The sequence below is a fragment of the Pollachius pollachius genome (genome assembly GCF_949987615.1).
Source record: "Pollachius pollachius genome assembly, chromosome: 1".
Classification (NCBI taxonomy): Eukaryota; Metazoa; Chordata; class Actinopteri; order Gadiformes; family Gadidae; genus Pollachius; species Pollachius pollachius.
Genome location: NC_136934.1, coordinates 49,310,806 through 49,336,237, shown reverse-complemented (window position 1 = coordinate 49,336,237; position 25,432 = coordinate 49,310,806). Strand labels below are relative to the sequence as shown.

At 48.3% G+C, this 25,432-nt stretch overlaps 2 protein-coding genes across 2 annotated transcripts in view; one reads left to right on the top strand and one right to left on the bottom strand.

Annotated features, from left to right (window-relative positions):
- The window catches only part of ano10a (anoctamin 10a), a 26,559-nt gene extending 19,094 nt beyond the window's left edge, over positions 1 to 7,465 (top strand). The window contains exons 13-14 of the mRNA XM_079730798.1: positions 30 to 146; positions 6,343 to 7,465. Coding sequence (XP_079586924.1) covers positions 30 to 146; positions 6,343 to 6,369 — 144 coding nt within the window. The 3' untranslated portion in view covers positions 6,370 to 7,465. The remainder of the gene's footprint in view (positions 1 to 29; positions 147 to 6,342) is intronic.
- Positions 7,466 to 8,900: 1,435 nt separating this feature from the next.
- snrka (SNF related kinase a) overlaps positions 8,901 to 25,432 on the bottom strand; it is a 44,523-nt gene continuing 27,991 nt past the window's right edge. Inside the window, exons 4-8 of the mRNA XM_079748577.1 lie at positions 24,079 to 24,291; positions 18,907 to 19,044; positions 15,265 to 15,442; positions 14,675 to 14,763; positions 8,901 to 13,220 (exon numbers count right to left, since the gene is read on the bottom strand). Of these exons, the coding sequence (XP_079604703.1) occupies positions 11,990 to 13,220; positions 14,675 to 14,763; positions 15,265 to 15,442; positions 18,907 to 19,044; positions 24,079 to 24,291 (1,849 nt within the window). The 3' untranslated portion in view covers positions 8,901 to 11,989. The remainder of the gene's footprint in view (positions 13,221 to 14,674; positions 14,764 to 15,264; positions 15,443 to 18,906; positions 19,045 to 24,078; positions 24,292 to 25,432) is intronic.

The following is a 25,432-nucleotide window of genomic DNA, read 5'->3' as shown; positions in this document are numbered from 1 at the left end:
TTTCCCTTTGTTTGTGTTTTTGCTTTCAGCACGGCCTGCTGGCACTGAAGCTCATCCTGACCTTTGTCATCCCAGATGTGCCCAAACACATCCAGACCAAGCTGGCCCGGCTGGAGTTTGAATCCCTGGAGGCCCTCAAGAAGAAGGTAAGGGCTAGGTCTGTAGGTTGTCCGTCCGTCTGTCCCTTCCCACGGACAGACCTGCTGGTAAAAAAAAATAGAGAAACCCAGAAACAAAGTCTGTTGTTATTCCTATTGTTCCTTTTTGCACTAAATCTGCAAATAATAAATGATGACTTTATGAACCTATAGAATTACGATTGCTATGGATACAAAATGTCAATGATCCGAAAGATTCCCATTTAATACCCAGCTGGGTAGCATTGAGCATGGCTAGCACGGAACTCGGCTAGCATAAAGTGTAGCTAGCACGGAGCGGGACTAGCACAAAGATTGGCTATCACAGAGCAGGACTAGCATAGAGCAGGACTAGCATCGAGCTTGGCTAGTACAGAGCTTGGCTAGCACGGACTAGCACACAGGCGGGGCTAACAGGAAGTGGGGCTAGCATGGACTAGCACACACGCGGGGCTAACAGGAAGTGGGGCTAGCATGGACTAGCACACAGGCGGGGCTAACAGGAAGTGGGGCTAGCACGGACTAGCACACAGGCGGGGCTAACAGGAAGTGGGGCTAGCATGGACTAGCACACACGCGGGGCTAACAGGAAGTGGAGCTAGCATGGACTAGCACACACGCGGGGCTAACAGGAAGTGGGGCTAGCATTGAGCATGGCCCGCGGTGGCTTAACGTAGCTCCTGTGGAGCGTGGAGCGGTGCCCGCGGCTACACCACAGATCCTGAACACGCAGCGCTGTTATGAAGACAGATGCTTGGTCATCCAGACGCAGCACTGTCACTCTGAGCTGACGGCATTTGCCAGGAGGGGGGGGGGGAGGGATTGTCATGGCTCACTGACCGGCCTGGAAGAGACGGGATGTGAGTCACGGCTCTGATTGTTTCGGAGCGGGACCTTGACTGGTGTCACCGGTGTAGTGTGTGTGTGTCTGTGTCTGTGTCTATGTCTGTGTCTGTGTGTGTGTGTGTGTCTGTGTCTGGTGTGTGAGAGCCAGCCTCATCAGTATCGGTATCTGGCACTGATCACTGTGATGACCCGAAAAACCACGGTTCCTCGCCCCGCCTTAACCTCCAGAGCCCGGACCAGAGTGTCTACCCAGACGAACAAATAACCTCCCGTGTGTTTGTGAACACGCTTTATCTGGCCGGAGGCAGCACTGATCCTGCCGGTGCTGCTTCCCCCCCCCTTTACTCCTCCAGTGCTGTCACACGAGAGTGGCCCCTACTTCAGGGCCTCTCGGCCTGTGTCTGCCGGAGGGCTGAGTTCACCAACACCAACACACTCAATTCTGCCGCGAATCGGGCCACATACTTGTAGGCAATAACCGCCCCCAGACGGAGGCCTTGTGGACCACCCCCCACCCACCCACCCACCCAATGCACGTCTCGGAGCACTTCTGCGAAGACGAACGAGGCGTCTCCTGTCAATAGTATTGATATAGCAGCAGTGTACGGAGCATTAGCCATTAGCATTACTCTTCAGTCCGCAGCCATCCGTCTTGACGGGCCAATGACAGCGCCTGAGTGCTTCTCTGAGGAGGAGGAGGAGGAGGATGATGATGATGATGATGATGATGATGATGATGATGATGATGATGATGATGCCGCCGCCACCACCACCACCATCAGGTCCAATCGGTAACTGCCACGCGTACAGGCTCCTCTATTGTACAAACGGGTGTGGTGCACGATGCACAGCTGGCTTAAGCCGCTTGCCCCCCCCACCTTCAGACTCTTCATGACACAGTTCTGTTCATTAGGTACTTGGGCTCTAGCGGTGATGAGCTAGGAGCGCGACGGGCTCAGCCAACACACGAGGGCTGGTCGGGTTGAGCCGTCATGCATTATTGACTCCCGTATTGATTTACATCATGTGTTTCCAATACCGTGTGCTGGTTGCATCGGTAGGGAAAAACCTGACATTTAGCCTTTAACTAACATTTAGACTTATTTTATGGCTCCTTCGTGGCTTCAGTTTAATTATCTGTAAATGCATTTTAAAATCCACCAAAGGATTAATCATCATATGGATTTAAAAAAGGCGACACCTTGGTTCATTAATTTAAACTTTGTAGACAAAAAATCCTTAAACTTTTCCTTAAACTTAATCTTTTTAAGACTAATCGTTATTCATGTATTCTACCAAACAGGGAATATGCCTCACTGTATATGACATGTGAGCAGACAGAACTAGATGAATGCATTGAATCAAACAGCCTAGCACTGCGGGGTCTGATCGGTTGTTCTGTGCTCTCTTGGTTCTGTGCAGAGTCTGACTCAAGGACGGTGAGTAGCGCTTGCCTTGCTTTTCGTTTGGGGACCATTTTGTTTGCCTTTGCCGTTTTCTTTTTTCTCTTGACACAATCGGTTCAACCGGAGCTGGTGTTTAATTGAACGTTATTCACTAATATGATACCCCTTACTAAACAGAAAGGTCTCGGGAATGTGATTCAACTAATTTGTCATGACTTTACTTTAACATGTACCTTATTAACACCCCACCTTCCGATCCAATCAATCAATCGATCGATCGTTACAACAGCAAGCCTCTTCTCGTCGTACCTTGCTCGATGTGTTGATGTTTTGATCATTTGATGTTTTGTTTTCGTTCCTGCGCTCCCTCGCGGTGCATGCTGGGATAGAGAACTGCCGGCCAGTCTGTGTGATTTATGCATGATAGTGCTCAGACACAGAGCCACACAGGACAGGGAGATAATGAAGGTAGATATTTAAACGGCTCATTGGGCTTTGGCTGCGCCTCATTGTCAAGCTCAACATGAAACACTGCATGAGGTAAAGCGCAGAGGAAATTACCGTCAGAATTTTCTGCAGAGATGAGACAATTATGTACTGTAGTGATGGTTAAAGAACATTAAGACACACTTTATTTCACACATGAATGTGTTACACTAATGTATTACATAAAAATGGACAGAGGTTAAACAAATGTAGTTGTCCACCACGTACAATTCTCTGCTAATAGAAACGGCATGGAGGCACTCTTAGAAGTGTGTGTGTGTGTGTGTGTGTGTGTGTGTAGTTTGTAGTGTGTGTGCGTGTGTGTGTGTGACTCACCAGTATCTCTGGTTCTGTTGCTGCACATTCAGCACTAGCTCACATATTGCTTAGATAGGAATGAACCCAGCTTGGGTCAAGAGATAATGCCCTCACACAAACTTCACACTCGCACACACACTCGCAATCGCTCACTCTCTCTCACTCACAGACAAACAGAAGATACATTGACATCCATCTCTCAAGAAAGAAAAACTTGTTATTTATTTTTATACAAGCTGTACTAAAACCGTACAATCGTGTGTGTGTGTGTGTGTGTGTGTGTGTGTGAGGGGTGAGAGAGAGAGGGAGAGCCAGAGAGAGAGAGCCAGAGTGAGAGAGGGAACAAGCCAGCGAGAGGGCGAGCCAGAGAAATCTCAAATAAGGTTTTCTAAGAGGCTGGCGCTGGCTTGTGTGCTGCTGGCTTTCCTCAGCTCAGATAAATACTGACATATCAGTACAATTAAGCTGCACACATTCAGCATAGCCCACTGCTGCTGCTGCTGCTGTGAGGCCCAAAGGGGGGCTGTCAGTGGCTGACCTGTGGTACCACAACACAACAGGAAGGCTAATGGACACCCCCTGCACACACACGTGAAACAAGCTTGTACCATCTCATTCAGGGACCGGTCCACACACATATTTCGGTAAACACAGTATTCGTTTTCCGCCCCCTATTCAAAGTGTCCACATGTAAACATCGTGTTCGGTCACTGAAAGCTTCTTTTTTTTTTGTGGGGAAATTTTCGTAACCCTTTGAAGTCATGACCTCCATTTCAGCCTGGATTGTTGTAGTCTGCAATGGTACCTCATTGGATCATCTGGTGATTAATGTAATGACTTCCATAGGGTAAACAAGCCCGACACAGGTTGAGCTTTGAGAAGCTAATTTTGAAAGCTATTCTGCTCAAAAATAGGCTAAGGGAGCTGTTGTGCCACCGTGGTACACTGAAAACGGTAACGATCACCCCTTATGTCCTACTGAGAGGTACATGTGTCTTTCTTTCCATTTGATCATGTTTTCTCTATGAATCCCACCCATATTTCTAACACAATCTCTGCTGTCCTTACTGTTATTTTTTAATTCCCTTCCTTTTTTTCTTTTGTTAAGATAACACAACAGTACATGGGTTAATACCATGAGGAGCTGTGATTTTATGTCCAGACTCTTGAGTTATCTACATCAAGATGTACATAAAGACGTAGTCCTGCTATTATTTGTACCCAAGGAACGTTGGTTGGCTCCCTTGCTTTCGAAAGAAGTACGTCTTTTCTCTTTTGGTTTCTTTGAGGGAACACCGAATGTATTTAACCCTTCTCTTGGCCCTGATTAATCAGTGTTTATTATCCATTTCTAACACGGCCAAGGAAACCCCCACTCTTTCCTTTTCCTCTACCAGACGCCTTCAGACACACTCTGTCTAACACTACACAACTCATCTGAACTGTAATTTGCTCCGGCTGGGACTTCGCTTATCGGCGACACACTGGAATAAATTGAGTGTTCGTGCGTGTGTCGTGTGTGTGTGTGGGCGAGGAAGCGATTGGAAAATGTCAGGGCTGAGTCATGGCTGAGTGAACATGACGGGATATGATGCAAAAGGTGAACATGAAAGATGGGGAATCTGCGTGAATCTGCCTTCATTTACTCCGATGAAGAGCCTTTGATGGTCCTATTGCTGCTGTCCGACCTTGGTTGTTATTATCACACCACGTCGGATGTAATGCGATACGGCATCATCATCTTCGCTCTGCGGCCGACTGGATTTGGGTCACGTCGGGATCATCTTTAAGTCCCCGGACCTCCTGTTTTCCCCCCTCCTGTGTCTCTCGCCCGTAAACCAGGCTGAGAAACAAGATGTCGACATAGCCCCAGCATCCCCTCTGTTTCCTGGGCGACTCCCTTTCCCCGAGACCGCTGGTTAACCTAATCTAGTTGAGAGTCCCCAGACTCACTAGAAACAGAAACAACAGAGCAGGGCAAACTAATGGTGTTTGGAAAGCACTGCTTCCCCCTCCTTCTCCTCACCGCAACGTTACGCCCTGGTGGTGGAGGCCAGAGCTACGGGGGAGACTGCGCAGAAAGGAGCCGGAGATGAAGGAACAAATGGATAAAATGTGACTAGGCGGCCATGGCCTCGGGTTGTCGTGTAATTACACGAGGTCTGTGCCGCCTCGCTGTTGTTTACTCACTGGCCTCGCTTGTTTTCACTGCCTGTCTACAATATGCTAAGTAGTTATGCACCCAGGCATCGGAAATAAATGAAAGGGGGAACATTAAACATATTTAATCATGCCTAATATGGATTTGTTTCTACGTTTTGGCCTTCGCTGGCTCTCTCCTCGCTCTTTCTCCTCACTTAATGTCGTACTCCATGTTGAGGGTCACACTAGTCCGCTTGTGAAACTGTGTTTGGCTGATGTGGGTAGATGTGAAAGTAACAAGTCGAATGAGTTATTTTATGTGTGAGTTACTAACATATTAGTCTGTCCACATACATAAAGAGGTTATAGAGGTCATTGGCTCAAATCCACACTACTTCATGGACGAATCTTAAAAAAACATCACGGGACAAATGATGATATACTAACACATTTGTGAAGTTATCCAAAATACCCAAAAGACTACCACAGTGATAGCTGCATATCATATGCAATTCAGAAGATGATAAAACAATAGCTTGGTTCTGTTGTTCTACATTTTGTGGTTGTAGTGTTTTCGCTCAACTTTTCTGTATATTACCCTCATACTATGTGAATGAAAATAACTCATTCACATAGTATGAAGTTATTTTCATTTTCATATTCTCAATTGACGTGGCCTCCCTTCTTTGTACAGTTGAATTGCATTACTGTCATTGCCGTTTTTTAAGTAAATGCTGAATTAGTATTACTATTGTGCTCAAGGCATGTATGTGGATATGATCAGAGGTTTGTGACCACATTTTACAGTAGGCCTTTTTTTTTTACGATTGTTATTGTGGATTGTAAGTATTCAGATATCATCGGAAGGTCAGTGACCACTTCCCCAGGAGGCTGCGTTACTATAATTAGTTAAACTACATCATATGTATACATAAGCACTTTAAGCTACTCTCATAAGACGGTTATAACGTAACAAAACCATTTCTCTATCATTGCTTGCGTTACAGAAAATGCTCGAGGCCCCAGTCCAGTAAGAGGGCCCAATCAGGAGCCAGCCAACACTGATGAAGCAGGAAGAACCACGGCAACAGCCAATGAAAATGTTTGTTTACACCGCCATTTCCAAGGAGCTGGCGGTCTATGTATTCTGTAAGAAGTCAAAAGAAGTTCTTATTATTCAAATATATATCAGCTTTTTGCTCTTTCCGAGGTTATTTTTGGGTGTGTGGTATATTTAATGCTCAGTATTTCATTGTTGAATCAATTTGCAAGCGTTATTCAGACGAGCAATTGAAGAAAGGTATTCAAAGATTCAAAAATTGCTGTATAACAAAGAGTGCAATAGTCAAGATTAACTGTAATTGAGAATTGTTGAGGGCAATACAAGATTGACTTGAAGTGCTAAACTTCAGGCCAATGGGAAAGGTTAAAAACTGAGAATGGTTATTGCTTTATAGGTTTTACGGTTATGCCCTTTTTAGCCCAAGATATAGCAATTATGTTTGTTTTGTATCCAATAGTGTATTCTAGAATGTATGTTTGTTGAGTTTGAATATAATGTTATCAACAGTCAGTATACACAACACTCCAACACACACACACCACACACATTTTCATGCACTACCAAATTGTTGTTATACTTTGCTATATTTACTGTAGCTTATACTAGATTTGGCAATATACAAAGTTCTTAACAGACCGACTATAGTTTCTATCATATTTTTTCTATAGGACAGACTGTAGAAACTTTTGAATGGGGACTTTAGCACAACTCTCCCAATAATTCAATTCAATTCAATAGCACTGCAACAGTGTTAAGAAAGTGAATAACCTGATTGAACAAAATGTACAACATGTGTTTGGTATGTGCATGTTATTCCACATGCAGAATGTTACCCAAAGTGATGGTACTGTCAGGGGAGAAAATACGTTTCTGTCACGTTTGCGTTATGTTGCTAATGCGCCTTCTACGGTTTGAGAAAAATACAGTGATAGTGGAGGTGGAGATCACAGCTTATACGGTGCCTTGAAATGCGATGCCTATCCTCTTTTGTTACCCACGCCACACAGGCATTTGCTATTGTACCAAATATTTTGAGACGGGTGTTGGGCTATGGAAGAAACACATTATTGTTCTGCACTGTAACAATAAAATGTAGACAAGGATGGAAACCTTGGTCTGATCTTTTTTTTTTCCCATGAAGGGACATTAAGCAACATTGAGAAGTGTTGCGGTATTAACCCAGCCAGGATTATTCCCATAAAGGTGCTGTAGGTAACATTTAAGAGCTCTAATTTTAGTAATTTATTAGATACGCCAGTCACCCTTAGTCACAGACCGAGTGAGTGCAATGCTCTGAGGAATCTGTTCTGGTCGTGTCCATCTGCTTCATACCTCTCTCCGCTCATCTGTGACCAATCAGAGCCATCTTCCTTGGTACAGGGAATCCATCTTGCCTGTCTATGATCAGCGTGCGAACACAACACGTCACTATAATGGAGGAACTTGCTCGCCACCGCTCTCAATTCACATCCCTCAAATCTCTCCTATACAACACTGTGAAGTTGTTTCGTGAAGCGCGTTGTGCTGTACCCAGAATCACAGGAATCCATCGTAAAGTCATTATGTTTCATGTCACACTTCAGGCTTAGGTCAGTGGCATTCGGGACTTTCCTCTTTCCCTGGTGTGTGTGTGTGTGTGTGTGTGTGTGTGTGTGTGTGTGTGTGTGGTGTGTGGTGTGTGCGCTCGCGCGGTTAGGAGAAATTTGAGGTGGGCTGGTGGCATGAGATTGACATGTGAGCGTGCCGTGTTCAGTGAAGGAGGTCAACCTCTCTGGTTTCAGGTAGCTCGTGGATCACCGCAGGACCTTCTGTCAGCGCGGCGGGCAGGGTTTGGTGAACGTTGGTCCCTGGTACAGACCCCCTGCCACCAGGGTAGATGGAAGCAGGGTCGACGCAAAGGTCACCATGTCAAGAAAGACGGACATTCAGAGTGAGGCTTGATTTCACACGTGCACCATTTTAGGAAGTAAAGGGTCAAGTTGTTATATCATTTAATTTTGTTAATGAGCAAACTCTAAAGACAATTCCTGATGGTCATAAATACCTCTGGAGCTAAACCTAAGGGAGCTGTAGGCAATTATTTCTATAAAAAAAATAGAATAACTACTCATAATATTCGAGCAGCTATGTGTAAATCCAAAGCTCTGCAAAAATAACCTCATTCTGTGAGAGCTTTTTGACAGTGAAGCAGGCGTTCAAAGATTTCTCAACCCACTGGCCAAAAAGACAACCGGATAACAAATCAGGGATAGTTTTGTAGCTACCAATTAGGAAAATCTGGTTGCCATCCTCTGCCTGACTGCGCTAGTCTACACAGGCATCGTTGGTTCATTTTTTCAGTTAGTTGAGTTTCCTCCAAATCCTGTCTACTGCTCCTTTGATGTTAGGATATTGTAATAACTAAAATTGTAAGAATGTGGCGCTAACTATGCCTACCAAATGTCACGAATCACGATGCATCCACTTTCGCGACTGCTGCAAAGAAAAAGGCAACACACGGTATTATGAGAGAGTTTTCCACATTTTATTTTGAAGATTACCATAGCTATATGTAACGTTTGACAACAGGTATCCACTACAGAATAATACACTGAATAATTCTGTCTTTTCAAATTTTTTTCTTGTAATCTTTAGCTTTCCGTTTTTAGACAGCAAAGTGATGTTTTGGTCCAGTTCCTTTATTTCTGTGGGTGAATCCGAACCGGCCCTCTCCTGCCTCCTCCACAACTATGTTCTGGGGGAGGGGGGGGGGATAGCGATGATGGCAAACATTGAAACACATGCACACGTCATTTAACTGGAAACAGCTTGAGAAGGACGATGCTCAAGACAATCAACGGTATGGACAGAATCCTGTCCTTGTTTCTGTTTTGCCTTTTTTTTCTGCTTTAGTTTTTCTTCTCCTCACCCGCGGTTTTTTGTTTTTTTCTCCACTTCTCCGGCGACACCCATAGTACTATTTAGAATAAGGCTATATATGACTGTACAGCTAATGCAGCCCTAGGCCCACGCTGCCGTTTCTAGATAAAAGAGCACCAAATGTACAATTCTATTTACAAAACGCTTTTCCTTGTTTCGCCAACTCATAAAAACGGAAACAACGAAAAACCTTTATAAGATAGCTTTCTCTCTTTCTTTATCTTCTCAATCCGCTGTGGCCACTTAAGAGCCGGCACGGTTTTGAAATATACAATAAAAAAAAAGAAAGGAAAGTTAATGTCTATGTACATATAGCTGCAACGTACTGTATAGCTTATTGCCAATGCCCTTAAAAGGATATTCCCATATTCCCTGCCCCAGGTTCGCTCTGCCTGTGATTTGTTCTGTCAATCATTCGAAGGCCCTTCTTTCAAAACGGTGTTTCCAAAGAGCTTCTATAATAGAGGAGGTGTTTTTTTTGTTAATCAAATTCTTTTAATGAGATTATCAGGGGGGGGAACACGTGCACGGCATCACGCACGTGCACACACTCACACACGTTAATAAATGTTACGCAGATAGGCATCGACTGACGAACGGACCAAGATAAACACAGTATTTTTCAAACAGCAGATATATATATCGCTCAGAAGTCCCAAGTTGAAAAATAAACCTTTGTATTCAACATATATACATCATCAACAGAAGGAAAAGTTTAAAACAAAATCGACGCTTGTCTCAAGTCTGGTCAGCATCGCAACACAAAGTTGTACATAACTTGTACACAAAACCGTAAACGGGTTTGAACGCGCATCGCAACGGGCTCAAATCTAATACAATTATTTACTTACGGCTGTAATAAGTCAAAAGATTAATCTATTGGTAGTCATATCGTTTATTTCCATGGGAATCTTTTTTCTTTAAAGGGGGCGATTTTCACCTAATGTTAATCACAGTTAAGTCAAATCAACTTAACGGTGGGTAAACCAGCAATCCCTCACCACCGCTCAAATACTTTGTACATCTCGGGCGGCGAATAGAAAAGAAAATACTACAAAAACGCCTAAAATTACACAAATCAGAAGCGCTGAATAAAACTGTCAACCCCTGAAGATGGTACAGAGACGGCGCCCTCTGTGAATCACGTCGGGCACCGCGTCTGTAGTCATGACAACAGTTTAATGTGCTACAGTATCCCGCCATAGTGAGCAGGATTCAAAATGCACCCCGAAGGATGAAGCATACATTCCCTTTCGCCATCTGGCGCTCGAAGTGTGTGTCGTCTTGAAAGCAGCACTTAGGGTCCCCCCTGCGAGGGGGTTTTGGGGGGCAAAAGGAGAATTGACTTCACTATGGGGGTTGTGTGTTTCACTTTGTTTTAAGAAAACACAATCAACGTTTAATTCTGTACAGTTTAAAAACAAAACCCAGAGACACTCACGCAAAGTACATAAAACGGATTGTCAGTGCACCATGGGAGATAAAAAGCTATAAAAAAAAGGTGTCAACTAAAGCTGTCCAGTTAAAAAAAACCGACAAGGAACAGAACACATCACGCAAACTCATAGCCGTCCTTGACATCGTGACGTGTCAACTCGAAACAAAACAGTTGACGCCTGAAAACCTTTGGCTTGGTGTTTTTCTTTCCGACAAGGCCATATTCCGAACAATGGCTGATTTTCGCAAGGATATAACCAGTTAACAGTAGTATACCTATGGGCATCCGAATGTCCAAATGTAAGAAGGAAACGTCTGAGAAACAACAGTTGGAGAAAAATGACACAAACCTCTCCATTTATAACTAGACAACAGCTGGCCTGAGGACAGCCGTGGGTTTCTTAGTAAGTGCTTGTCTTAATAGCGACGTGTCCGACCGCCCGAACCACGGCTCGGGAAACCTTTCCAAAACAGTGCTTGCCCTTAAAAAAACACATCTAAATCCAGAACCTCGTGAAATGAAACCCCGACACCGTACAATACAAACTCGACCGTAAGCGATGGAACAAAATACACAAAAGCGACTTCAATCGAACGAAAAAACACTTTTGTCATGAAAAATAAAAACCTTGCGTGCAAACACACACACACACACACATTAAAAACACAGTCCGGGCAACACACACGTCTCGTATGTACGCACACGCACACACATAGATCCATACCCATTAGGGAAAGCCGTAAGATGGAAAAAGTCAAAGCAACAATGAGGTAAAGCGATGCTGAGAGACTAGCGAGGACGAGGCCGGAAGGCAGGCTGTGATGTCGCTAAGGAATGAGGAACTGCTTAGTCGTGTGACTGCTACGCCCGGAAAACCGACGAAGCAAGGTTGTTGTTGTTGTTGTTGTTGTTGTTGTTGTTGGGGCAGGCGGGGGCGGGGACAGTGGCACACATATTCTCTCGAGTATTTTTTCCAGAAAAAATAAATCAATCGTATATGGAGACCCAGGGAGCATAAAGGAGGGGAACTCTGCAATGTTCTGGAATGGGACGTGTAAAAATAGCTTTTAGTTTACCTGGGGGGGGGGGGGGGTCGAGGTCGTTACAAAAGAACATAACAAAGAGCAATACCAGAGAGTGGAGCAACATGGAGCCGATGGGGTATTTGGTTGGACCAGGGGCCTGTCGGAGTACTGTGTTACTGATAGTGAGGCAGGACGGGGGTGGGAGGGGTTTAGATGACCTGGCAGCAGCTGGGCGGAGCCACGGTCGTACACAGCAGACCGTCCCGGGACCCCCGCTGGATGTTGACCGAGATGGTCTTCTCACACAGAGGTAGTTGGAGCACGCCGTTCTTCAGGCCGTGGCGGTCCCGGGCGCCCCCGCCCGCCGCCGTCTTGCGCTGGGCGTGCGTGGCCCGGGGCGGCGGCGGAGGCCCCCCGCCCGTGGGCAGCGTGATGGTGTCCAGGCTGCCGTTGGAGCCCACGCACATCTTCCAGCTCGGCTTCTCCTGGAGCTTCCCGCCGCCGCCGCGGGGGTCTATGATGTAGCGGCCTCCTCCTCCTCCTCCTCCTCCTCCTCCTCCTCCTCCTCCTCCGCCCCGTCCCGTGCGCGCCCCCCCTGCCGCGCGGTGGTGCTGCAGCTGGGAGCTGAGGCACAGGCTCATCAGCTTCAGGCTCTCCACCAGCTCTGTGCTGCGGCACGCCGCGCGCGACGGCCGCGACGACCCGTTCGCCGTCGGGCCGCTGGTGGTGCTAGCGGCGGGGGCGTGCGGGGTGGTGGTGGTGGTGGTGGTGGTGCTGCTGCGGTTGCAGGAGCTGGAGGGGCTGCTCTGCCCTTTACCCCCACCTCCCCCGCCTCCAGGGGGGCTCCCTGGGTCGGGCCCGGACGAGCCGTTGCCTTCCGAGGGCGGCTTTCCCTGCCCCGAGCTACTCCCTCCTCCTCCTCCTCCTCCTCCTCCTCCTCCTCCTCCTCCCTGGCCCCCGCCCCCAGAGCTCCCGGGGGGGCCCTCGCTGCTGTCCCGGCGGTTCCAGCTGTAGCTGAAGCCCGAGTCCTTGTCCAGCCGCCGGCGGTGGCTCTCGGAGTCGTCGTCGCTCGTCTCCGAGCTGGAGCACGACGAGCCGCGCCCCTGGCTCTTGCGGCGGTGGTAGCGCTTGTGGGCGGAGCCTGGCGGCGACGAGGCCGTGGGGGAGGTGACGGCGGCGGCGGCGGCGGCGGCGTTGGCGGCGGATGACGGGGCGGCGCCGCCCGCCAGGTGCATCTTGAGCCGGCTGAGCTTGGGGGGCAGGCCCTCGTCCGTGTCGTCGCCGGACTCGCCCTCCTCCTCGAAGATCTGGTTGAGCACGGGCGCGCTCTTGCGGGACGTGAGGCGGTTGGTGATGGAGGGCGGCTTGCGGCGCAGGACCACCTGCGCGGGCTGGGGGGAGGAGTCGGCGTCGTCCTCCTCTTCCTCGTCTTCCTCCACTCTGTAGGGGGGGGGTCAGATGTTAGCTCGAGGCTCGAGGTCATAACGATGTTTTGAGTCGAATGAAGAAAATGTACGATGTTCTTATGAAGTTGTGAACAAGATGTGTTATATTAACAGGGTGCAGACCAATCATCTTGTCATAAACGCTAATAAACAAAAAGTTTAAATGTTAATTTTTAAGGGCAACTTATGTCCATAAATAAAGTATGTAAAAATAAAAAAAAGCAAAGAAAAAGAAATCGTCTCAGCGGCGCGTTTCGTCTGGTTTCATTATCGAAATACGGTCACCCCCCTACAGTTGAGTGCGTTTCTCTTAGGTGTGTTTTCACGAGGGGCGACGCGCTCGCTGGCGTTGTTAACAGTCGCCCCCCCCGTTCATCAATAATGAGGACCTCGGCGCCAACATCAATAATGCAGCGCGTACATAGTGGAGTACTACGCCGTCAATAATTCACACGCACAATACTTTGACAGAGTTAATACGGCTCGTAAATCAGCCAGGGTGAAGCGTCTGCGCTCAAGGTCACCTGTCTGCCAGGAGGGGGCGTGGACGACGTGTTGCCTAAAGGCACAATACTACAAAATAAAAGCCCAAAATTAAAGCCCTGTGTCTTTCTCTATGTGTGTGTCTCTCTCTCTATGTGTGTGTCTCTGTGTGTGTCTCTCTCTATGTGTGTGTCTGTTTGTGTGTCTCTCTCTGTGTGTGTCTCTCTCTATGTGTGAGTCTGTGTGTGTCTCTGTGTGTCTCTCTCTCTATGTGTGTGTCTGTGTGTGTCTCTCTATGTGTGTGTGTGTCTCTCTCTGTGTGTCTGTGTCTCTCTATGTGTGTGTCTGTGTCTCTGTGTGTGTCTGTGTATGTCTCTGTGTCTGTGTGTGTGTCTCTCTCTATGTGTGTGTCTCTCTCTATGTGTGTGTCTGTGTGTCTCTCTCTATGTGTGTGTCTCTGTCTGTGTGTCTCTCTCTATGTGTGTGTCTCTGTCTGTGTGTCGCTCTCTATGTGTGTGTCTGTGTGTCTCTCTCTATGTGTGTGTCTCTGTCTGTGTGTGTCTCTCTATGTGTGTGTCTGTGTGTGTCTCTCTATGTGTGTGTCTCTGTCTGTGTGTCGCTCTCTATGTGTGTGTCTCTGTCTGTGTGTCGCTCTCTGTGTGTGTCTGTGTGTCTCTCTCTATGTGTGTGTCTCTGTCTGTGTGTGTCTCTCTCTGTGCGTGTCTGTGTGTCTCTCTATGTGTGTGTCTCTGTCTGTGTGTGTCTCTCTCTGTGTGTGTCTCTCTATGTGTGTGTCTCTGTCTGTGTGTGTCTCTCTCTGTGTGTGTCTCTCTATGTGTGTGTCTCTGTCTGTGTGTGTCTCTGTCTGTGTGTGTCTCTCTCTGTGTGTGTCTCTCTATGTGTGTCTCTCTCTATCTGTCTGTGTGTCTGATGCAGGAGCCACAGGTAGAAGCCGTGGAGTGGTACCTGAACAGGCAGGTCCTCTGCTTGGCAGTCGGCACAACGGGGGCCCGGTGGGACCCGGGGCCAGAGGAGGGTGGGACCGCACACGCACCCTGGGGGGGGGGGAAGAGAGAGAGAGAGAGAGAGAGAGAGAGAGAGAGAGAGAGAGAGAGAGAGAGAGAGAGAGAGAGAGAGAGAGAGAGAGAGAGAGAGAGAGAGAGAGAGAGAGAGAGAGAGACAGAGAGAGAGAGAGAGAGACAGAGGGAGGGAGAGAGAGACAGACAGACAGACAGACAGACAGACAGACAGACAGACAGACAGACAGACAGACAGACAGACAGACAGACAGACAGACAGACAGAGACAGGAGGGACACAGAAACAGGCCAACAGAGAGAAAGAACACGAGAGAATAAAAGTTTTTAGCCGTTTGCAATTCAGCTTTGCTCCAATTTAAAAACTTTCCCCCTGCAAAGTCATCCAAGCGTCTCATCCTAAACCCCCCCCTGTGTTCCAGCCCCCTCCCCCTCCTCTCGGCGGCTGCCACATCACAGACCCCCTCCTGAGCCCCTGATGCCAGTGACCCCGGGGGGGGGGGGGGGAGGGGGTTGTTACCTGCGGTGAGTCGGTGAGGTCCTCCCTGCGGCCCAGCTCCAGGGGTTTGGAGGCGCGGTGGCCGTTCAGCAGGTTCTCGGCGCTGCGGGCTGGGGACTGGGGCCCGCCTGCCATGGAGGCGGTGGCCAGGCTGTCCTCGATGTCCTGGTGCATGTCCACGCGGCTCGGCCACGACTGCCTGCGCAGCAGAACCGGCCGACACGACAGGGTTTAGTTTGAGCGCTTTGAGTTCGCCCTGCGGAAGGGTCTGGAGAAGAGCAATGCATTTCTTTCCGCCTCCGATAGGTTTCGGCGGGAGCCAATCACCAAGCTGGCTTATCCCCCTGCCGCGCTATTGGCTGGTTTAACACAACGACGACAGGGAAGCGACGGCAAGCAGCCAATGGCGTACAGAGTCGTTTGAACTAGACCCGTAGATCACGCCTCTTGACCGCAGCCGCCCCAGACCAACGTGCAATCTACGATGGAGCTTGGTCTGGCAATAGCCAGGCTGGTAATTCAATAGACGGTTCTGTCAGATAATGCTTTTCTGCATACATTGTCGGACGATTCTGGCTTCGAAACATCTCAAGACGTTTGATTGTAGAGCCAAGTGGATCTGTCCCTATCCTGTTCATCTAGTCTTGTCCGTCCATTTAGAAATCTCTCTTCATGTGATGTTACTCTATGAGGAAAGGAAGGATAGAGTGTGTGTGTGTGTGTGTGTGTGTGCGCGCTTGTGTACACGTGTTTACAAGTGTGTGTACGCGTGCATGTACGTGTGCGTGTCATGTGCGTGCGTGTGCGCTTTCACACTGGATCCTTCCTCTATGTAAAGCTCTAGTGACAGAGACCCATCTCCAGTAGTGCCAGAGCCGGTTATCCAGGGACAGAGGGCGCCAGCGATACAATGCCTCCACACATCAGGTGTGCGGGACAACAAAGAGTCAAAGCCTGTTAGTGTATTCTAGACAGGCGGTCGCGTCAGTCGGCGTGAGAGCTGAACACCGCGACGACTCCGCTACACTGCTGCTGTTGTTGTACTGGCAGCGGGGAGGCCGTGAACCGAAACCGATGGATACTTATATGTTATAACAATGATGCACTTCCTTCATTTTTTTGTCAATGGATGAGGTCAACAGTGCTCGTGACGCTCCACACTTCTTGATTTTGCTGTGGTGCGAGCATTACGAGCCTGTGACTCACACTAAAAAAAAAAATCTAAAAAAAATCCCACTTTCACTTTGACATCGACTCGTCTCCCGGTAACGAGCGTTGAACACCAAACACAGGAAACCCCCGCGTTACCACTCTTGTTTACCGTACCCAAATGGCATTGGCATCCACACAGAGGCGGATGAAAATAACACACAAAGAAGCTGAAAAAAGAGAAGGACGACGACAAATATTTGCTGAGGTGCGTGTGGATGATGTGAGTGGAGTGGAGCTTCTGGCCCAGTGTGGATGACGCAGCTCAGCACACAGCCTTGTGGGAGCCCTCTGTTGACACGGAAGATCTCCAAACAAACAGCAGGGCCCAGCCCATCGGTCCCCTGGCACCGCTGCAGCCGCCAGCTAACGTCATACGGCCCAATTAGGCTCGTGCTAGCCATCCCTGCTAGGCTAGGTCAGTGTGTGCGGTTGTCGCCCCGGGCCGCCGTTCCCGCCCTCGCCGCCTCGTGCGTGTTGTGTTGTTCATAAGGCTCTCGCGATTTCATTCTTCCGAGAGAGCTTGAGTTCATGGAATGCCTTCATCGGTTTTGGCTGTTTGAGACGTGATGGGGCCAGAACAAACTTCTTTGAAATATATAAATGGGTTATTAAACATTTTTGGATCACTTATTAAGCTAATGCCAAGTAGCAACGATGCCTAGTAGCTGGTCTGTCAGGGGCATTTTAATCCTGTAAGGATTTAATCCCTTCCTCCTCCCAATTTTAGTTTTCACATTGTATTTATGCTTAAGGGGCGATCACACCTAAAGTGGAGAACATGTGAAATTCACAGGATTCTTCTCGTGTGAACGAGGAAAATTGTGTGTGTTCGCTGATTAAAGTCCTGATTAAATCTCCTGAAATTCACCGAGCCATCTGCTCATGACACCGTGTCTTGTAGGGCATGTGACTCTTTCGGTATCTCATGATTTGATTCTTGGGGTCACGATTCGATAAAAATAAACTATTTCAGGAAATGATCGGTTTCGAATTTCCTGATCTACTCTAGCGATGTAGCATGATGACATAAAATCTGAGTAAAGTATGCATACGATTATGGAAAGTATGTATACGATTATTTATTATAAGATTATAATGCAAAGGTTATTTATACTGATTGCAGTAATGTCACTCAAGCAGGAAACGTATGAAAAAGTCTGATTACTATAATACATCCTGTGGAATGTGTCATACTCAGGCTAACACTCTTACACTATGACTAATAAGTTCCTCTTCCAGTGTTCTTTCTATGCAGTTCCCCATTTACTTTCGCTTTAAATGCCACCGAGACGCACGGCAGTGGAGTGGGGGGGCACTGAGAAACCTGCGTCGTCCATGCGTGTTTCTGTGCGTGCTGCTTGTCTGTCTGTTCACTGCACACATTCTCTCCACCATCCCCGTTTGGCCCCGGGGAAAGGAGCAGGACATATTTGTGTCAACACGTTGAACAAACAACTCTTCCCACGATTGCGTTTGTCTTTGTCCTCTGGGCTGTTCTGTCCTACCCCAACTGTGCACAGTAATGGTAATTGGTTTATCCATATCTCCGCTCATTTCCACCCCTTTTTGCTTTTTAATAAGGGCAACTGAATAAAAATGTGAAAAGAGATTGTGTCCCCTCGTGAACCCGAGGGTCCAGCGGTGGAAGGCGGGGCCTATTGGCGCTGGGAGCGGCGGTATTAAGGTCTGAGGGGTTGTCGTCTTCAAGGGCTGGCTCAGCGGCCATCGTGATGCCGACGGAGGCCAACTATGTTGTGCTCAACCCACCGCGACTCCCTCAGACCCTCTGAGACCACTGTAATATATATATCAAATCTGATTCTCTTCTCTTTCTATTAATACGCGCAGTCTGATTCAGCCTTAAAAGGTAAAGAAGTCTGCGCAGAAAAACTAAATTCTCTCTGTTTAGTTATAGTTGTGGAGTCTGTTCCACCACACACTTTAAATGACTTTACCAGGGCATGCACTGGACTCGGCTGAACAAGGCCTGCAAGCACATCAGAATTCAGCTGCTTTCATGAGAGAGTACACAAGTGTGTGTGTGTGTGTGTGTGTGTGCATGTTTAGGTGTGTGTGTGCATATTTCGGTGTGTGTGCATGCTTAGGTGTGAGTTTGCATGTTTCGGTGTGTGTGTGTGTGTGTGTGTGTGTGTGTGTGTGTGTGTGTGTGTGTGTGTGTGTGTGTGTGCGCGCGCATGTTTCGGTGTGTGAGTGTGTGCGCATGTATCGGTGTGTGTGACATGTTTCAGTGTATTTGTGTGCGTTTTGCGCGTGTGTGTACTCACATGCGGCTGTTTGTGAGTGGTGGTGTGACCTTCTGTCTGTGTGCATGACTGCGTATATGTGTGCGTGTGTGTGTGTGTGATTGTGTGTGTGAGTGCGGATGTGCGTGTGGGTGTGAGTTTGGGTGTGAGTGCGAGTGTGCGTGTGAGTGTGTGTGTGTGTGTGCACCTGAACTGGGCCTTGTTGGCGTTGCTGGGGCTTGAGGAGCGCGTCTGCACCTCCTTCTCCTGTTTCTCCCGGAGGGTCCGCTCGGCCAGCAGGTAGTAGGTGGCCGTGATGTGGTTGTACTTGTTGGTCTCCAGGGCCCTGCGTGGGGGACACACACACACACACACACACACACACAAACACACACACACACACACACACACACACACACACACACACACACACACACACACACACACACACTGAATACGGAGCACTCGTGGGTCCGTGTGACGGGAGTTACGTCAGTCACTGAGTGAGTCAGTCTGTCATTTTATTTGTGCATATATATCTATATATACATGTATGTGAGTGAGTCACATGGTGTACGGTCTGTCTGTCTGTGCATGAGTAAGCGTGTGAACAGGACGCTGCATCCCCGGTCACATGCTTGTGCTCTCAGAGGTCCCCGAGGGAGGGCCGCGGTGATGTGGTGACTGACTGCCGCGCGTCGTTCACGGGCCGCTTCCTTCAAACAGCCACCACGTCTACTGACACCCGGCGCCACTGAGGTAGCAAGGCACGGTTCTACAACAACCAGAGAGCCCAACAGGCGGCTGCTTCAGCCAATCGCCCGGGAAACAAAAGTGTTGTTCCACTCAACTGCACGGCTGTTGTCGGGAGGGGGGGGGGGGGGGGGGGGGCAGGCTTTACAGGTCGTCTATCGATGACACCCCCCTCACCCTAGCCCCCCCAAAGGACAAGAGAAACCATATGTTAACAATGAAGAAATCTCGAAAAGGAACGCAGAGTGGGGGAAAAATAATTGTCCATGGTGATGGTGAACTGCCATCTTGCCTAAAATAACCTGCCAATTCAGATTGTGTTGTTTCACTCAACTGCACGGCTGCTGTCTGGGGGTGAAAGGCGTGGGCAGGGGAGGCAGGCTGCATCGTGACACGTGGATTACTGTTCCTCTGGGTGGCCCAGGAGAAGGGGTTTTCTCAGACCTCCAGGCTCACACTGGATTACAGAGATGAAGTGAGACGATGGCAATATTAGCGGCGGACAAAGTCGGCGTTACCTTGGCCGGAGCGAGAGAGCGAGAGGGAGCGAGATAGCCCGGGTTGCCAACTTAATTGTATCAGGACTTAAACTGAATTTCTTTTGTGACTAATAACGATATGAATTCCAATAAGTAAAGCAACTGCACATCATCATAATCCACGTGCTTTTGTGTGTGCAAGGAAAGTAATAATCTATGCATAAATAAAGGGGAGGAAAAAAAATGGGACAGTAGTGCTTGCCACAATTCGTCTAAAAACGTATAAATTACTACGTGTCTGATGAAGCACATTAGTTCGTTCCCACATTCACATTATTACTTGATTTGCAGTATTGTGCTGCCTGTTTGGACGAAATGATTAGCCTCATAGGAACAAATTACACATCTCAACCGTATCCAAGCAACGCATTTCATTTAATCTGCTGTCACCGCTACTTCTTCGTTTCAATTCCAACGGCCATATTCCTACAGCAACGCGCTCCACGACACCTATGGATCCACGCCATCCTTACACATCCTAGCATGCCAACATGTGTTAGCTCCATTAAAAACCAATGACATCACGCATCAGCACTACGTCACTGAAGAGATTTAACACCTGACACGACATCATTTACTACTCTATGCAAATGGAAAAAAGCGAGCACAATCCCTCCGTAGTCTCCATATCATAATAAGGTGCCACATCCTAAAACAGAAGCATAAACAATAAGCTTGATATGATCTTGAGTGGGGAGGAACGTATTACCCAGAATTCCACTGTGGCTGGCTGTACTTGGTAATATTGATAAATATTAAGTAATTACTTTACAATATGAATAACAACATCAACAAAGGAAGAATGTAATTCCCTGGACCACCACCCACAGCTGTGAACACATGGTGTACACATAGGGAGGATTACATCAGTTCTTCCCTTTTGTGCATTGGCAGTAGCAGGGATTCTCTCTGACTGAGCTCATAACTGGAGCTCATAACTGGAGCCCAACCGACACTGGGGTTTAGAGAGAAAATGATGACTGATACAGATATTCAAAATATTGCTATATCGGCCGTTATTCAATATATTATGTGGCTTCCTGGGGGTGTGGCATCTCCTTGGGATTTGCTGTTCACCCTCCGGCTATGCTTTGGGCCGCATTGACATCGCATTAAAATCATGAGCTAAAGTAACTAATTCATTTTATGGGGTGGAGCTCCTAACCTTCACACAGAACATGATGTAAAACGGTTGGTTTTGGGAGGATGTACTTGGATGTGCTCCGTCAAATCATTTAGAGGTTCAACCAACACAGTAGAGGATTTATATAGAGGTCATTTATAAGTCAACACCGACGTTTTTATATCGGCAGGATACCGATATATCTGTGGCAGGTCAATATCGGCCGATATAATCGTCCAACAGTTATATAGGCTGGGTTCTAGTCGCGACATTGTCTTGGACAAAAGTCTACTTCAAAAATATAAATATAGGACCTAATTCTAAAAGGTTTTTTATACAAAGGATTTCTTATGCATACACTAAAACAGTTGGCCTTCTTCAAAGAATTCAATAAAACGCTTAAGCTAATTGTTTGCATGAATTGCAATGGAGGCCGGTTAACGCTTTTGCTGATCAGACCCCGAGTGTGCCAAGTCTCCCTTCCAAGCCAATCTCACAAATTATACAAGCTGTCATTTTCAAAAGAAGAAAAAAAACACCACCCAAGTACAGCCACCGCTGTTCACTCGCTCCACGAGCCACATCTATTCCAACGAGGCACCGCAGAGCACACGGCCAAGAGTAACAACGCAACCGGAGGGCCGTAAATCGTCAGGGTATTGATCTGCCGTCTGCACAGTCCTCAGTCCTTAACCACTTCCATTTCGCTTGGCTGAGACAATGGAAACGCCAAACGCACACAGGCTGGGTACAAGAGTTCCGTGTCAGTTCTTAATGCCGAGGCAAACGAGAAATGTGCAATGCATTTAGTGAAAGTGAACTCTGCGGCGATTGGAGCTTCTTCTGCTATCTGGCCGGATTGTGAGCCAGAGCATCGGATCACAACGTTATGGTTCCTGCAGTCAATTCAACTCAACTTTTTGTTTAGCCCTTAATCACAGTAACAGGGCTTTACAGGCCATCTATTGATGACACTGCCCTAACCCTATACCCCCCCAAAGGCCAAGAGAAATCATAAATTAACAATGAAGAAATCCCGAAAAGGAACGCAGAGAGGGGGGAAAATAATTGTCCATGGTGATGGTAAACTGCCATCTTGCCTAAAATAGCCTGCCAATTCAGATTCAGTGTGAAGTATAGTTCCTTCTATCGCAAGAGGATGAGGATACACCCTCAACACACAACCCCAACGCACACACACCCACACCCAGGTTGTATTTTCACAGCTCCCTGTGAGAATACGACAAGTTCATCGACACACACAGAAAAACACAGCAACATAAATGGAAAAAACACTTTCTCCGTTCTCAATGTGTTCTGTTCCGGGGAAAATTGGATGTAAGGAGCCAAACTGATTTAGTCTGTCGCTCAATTGAGGGTGTGCGTAGAGGCACACGCTTGACACAAAAAGGCACAGAAAATGCACAACAAACTGTGTTCAAAGCTCTGCCGCGTCTCAAATGTTGGTTTCCCCCCCCAGCTTCATCTGCACCCTGGGTGCTCCCTGCAGCACGCTACAAGAAACCCGCCCAGAGGATGAAGGTACAATGAAAGCAACCAGAGTTCTATGGGGAAACTTTTGATATCTTTTCTCTCCGACTTGTTCTGAGTGGTGCTAAACCAAACACTTCCGCTGCGATCGCAGAGAAATGAGAGAGATACGTTTTTTGTGCGCAGGAAAAACGGTTTGCCTGGAGGGGGTTGTGTTAACATTGTGTAGGGTGTGTAGGGTGTTGTGCCGCAATGTAGTGCGTGACTAGAATAACACTGTTGACTGTAGCGGACTGTAGTTCTGTGATTATAGGTGTGTGTATGCAGGTGTGTGCTTGTTATAGGTGTTTGTTTGTAGGTGTGTGCGTATGTATGTGCGCCTGTAGTTGTGTGTGTTTGTAGGTGGGTGCGTATGTAGGTGTGTGCTTGTTATAGGTGTGTGTTTGTAGATGTGTGCGTATGTAGGTGTGTGCGCCTGTAGTTGTGTGTGTTTGTAGTTGTGTGTGTTTGTAGGTGGGTGCGCCTGACGTATTGTGTGACTGTAGGTGTGCGCTTATACGTTTTTTTGCAAGAATGCGTATTTAAGTGCGCGTCTGGCAGTGTGCGTCTGTAGGTGTGCGTCTGGCAGTGTGTGCGTCTGGCAGTGTGCGTCTGTAGGTGTGCGTCTGGCTGTGTGCGTCTGTAAGTGTGCGCCTGGCAGTGTGCGTCTGTAAGTGTGCGTCTGGCAGTGTGCGTCTGTAGGTCTGGTCTGTAGGTGTGCGTCTGTTAGGAGTGCGTCTGTTAGGAGTGCGTCTGGCAGTGTGCGTCTGCAGTGTGCGTCTGTAAGTGTGCGTCTGTAGGCGTGCGTCTGGCAGCGTGCGTCTGGCAGTGTGCGTCTTCAGTGTGCGTCTGTAAGTGTGCGTCTGTAAGTGTGCGTCTGTAGGTGTGCGTCTGTAGGTGTGCGTCTGTAGGCGTGCGTCTGTAAGCGTGCGTCTGGCAGCGTGCGTCTGTAGACGTGCGTCTGTAGGCGTGCGTCTGGTAGTGTGTGTCTGTAGGCGTGCGTCTGGCAGTGTGCGTCTGGCAGCGTGCGTCTGGCAGCGTGCGTCTGGCAGCGTGCGTCTGTAGGTGTGCGTCTGTAGGCACGTGTCTGGCAGTGTGTGTCTGTAGGCACGCGTCTGGCAGTGCGCTTCTGTAGGCGTGCGTCTGGCAGTGTGCATCTGTAGGCGTGCGTCTGGCAGTGTGCGTCTGTAGGTGTGCGTCTGGCATTGTGCATCTGGCATTGAGCGTCTGCAGGCGTGCGTCTGGCGGTGTGCGTCTGGCGGTGTGCGTCTGTAGGTGTGCGTCTGGCAGTGTGCGTCTGTATGTCTGGTCTGTAGGTGTGCGACTGTTAGGAGTGCGTCTGTAGGTGTGCGTCTGGCATTGTGCGTCTGCAGGCGTGCGTCTGGCGGTGTGCGTCTGCAGGCGTGCGTCTGGCAGTGCGACCCCCTCTACTCACTCCACGATGGTCTCGCGGTCGGTGATGTCCCCCAGGACCATGCGCTGGATGATGCCGCTGTGCTCCTCCTCCGACAGGCTCTTGTGGGACACCAGCGGCGTGTTGAACTTGGTTGCCGGGGAGGGGTCCACGCCCTGGAGCCACGCGTGGCCCTCGATCTCGTCCAGGGACGCCCGCCCCTTTGGGTCCCTCTGGAGCATGCGGTCGATCAGGCTGTGGAGACGGAGGGACACGTTGAATGGCCTGCGTTTATTTGCTTTACTATAGAGTGGCGAAGTCACGCCCCTTTCCGGTAGAGCCCACGGGACCTATGAGATCGAAAAATACGAACGGGTTTTCAACGGAGAGAAAGTAATTATCTTCTGGTCCCAGTCTTTAAACACCCCAACATATGTGTACGTATTACGCATATGTTGTTTGTCGATTTAAACTATCATTTTTCACGTCAAGAGTTTAACCGTTTATTGTGCAGTTGTTCGGCTAAAGGCTGTGGAGAAAACACAATGAGAAAGACTACACGTATGACGTCACCTACTCTCGTATGTGACGTCACGCTCCCTGCGACTGGCGTGGACAAGACCGACAATCTCCCCGTCGATATAACTGAACCTCTCCACATGCCCCGACTTATAATGGTTTTCACCTCTTTCGATGCTTTTATCCTCCCCTTGGAAAAAAGCGGTGAAGTGGAGCAGAGAGATCGCCATGTCTGGACCAGAGTGGTGGTGATGCATATCATTCGCGTCGAGAACAGCGAAGAGCTGTCGTTCACAAAGCGGCCTCACACAAAAACTTCTTCACAATTTCTTTTTGTTTTCTTTGCATGAAAAATCATCATTTAAATCCACAAACAACATATGTGTAATCCAGGGCATATAAAGACTGGGACCAGAAGATAATTACTTTCTCTCCATTGAAACCCATTCATATTTTTCTCATAGGTCCCATGGGCTCTACCGGAAGGGGCGTGACTTCACTCTATATTGCCTAACATTCACTCATTCATGCACACATTCACCGACGGCGGTGTCAGCCATGCGAGGACAACAGCTAGCTCGTCGGGCGCAGTAAGGGTAAGGTGCCTTGCTCACCTTACCCTAACCTGGGGGGTTACCAGCCAACCCGCTCTACCTCCTGAGCTACTGCCGCCCCCCGCGTTGGGGGATGAGTTACAGGGAGATGGCGAGAGGGATCAGTGCATTTAACGTCCACACACGTCCATGAGAGTCCACATTCAATTTGTATCGCCTTCAAAATAAAAGGGTTTTAAAAAAGATAGGATTTCAGTTAAGTTGAGCCGAGGATGTGTAATCAGTGATAGTCACAGCTCGGCTTTAGCGCCTCAAAATGACTC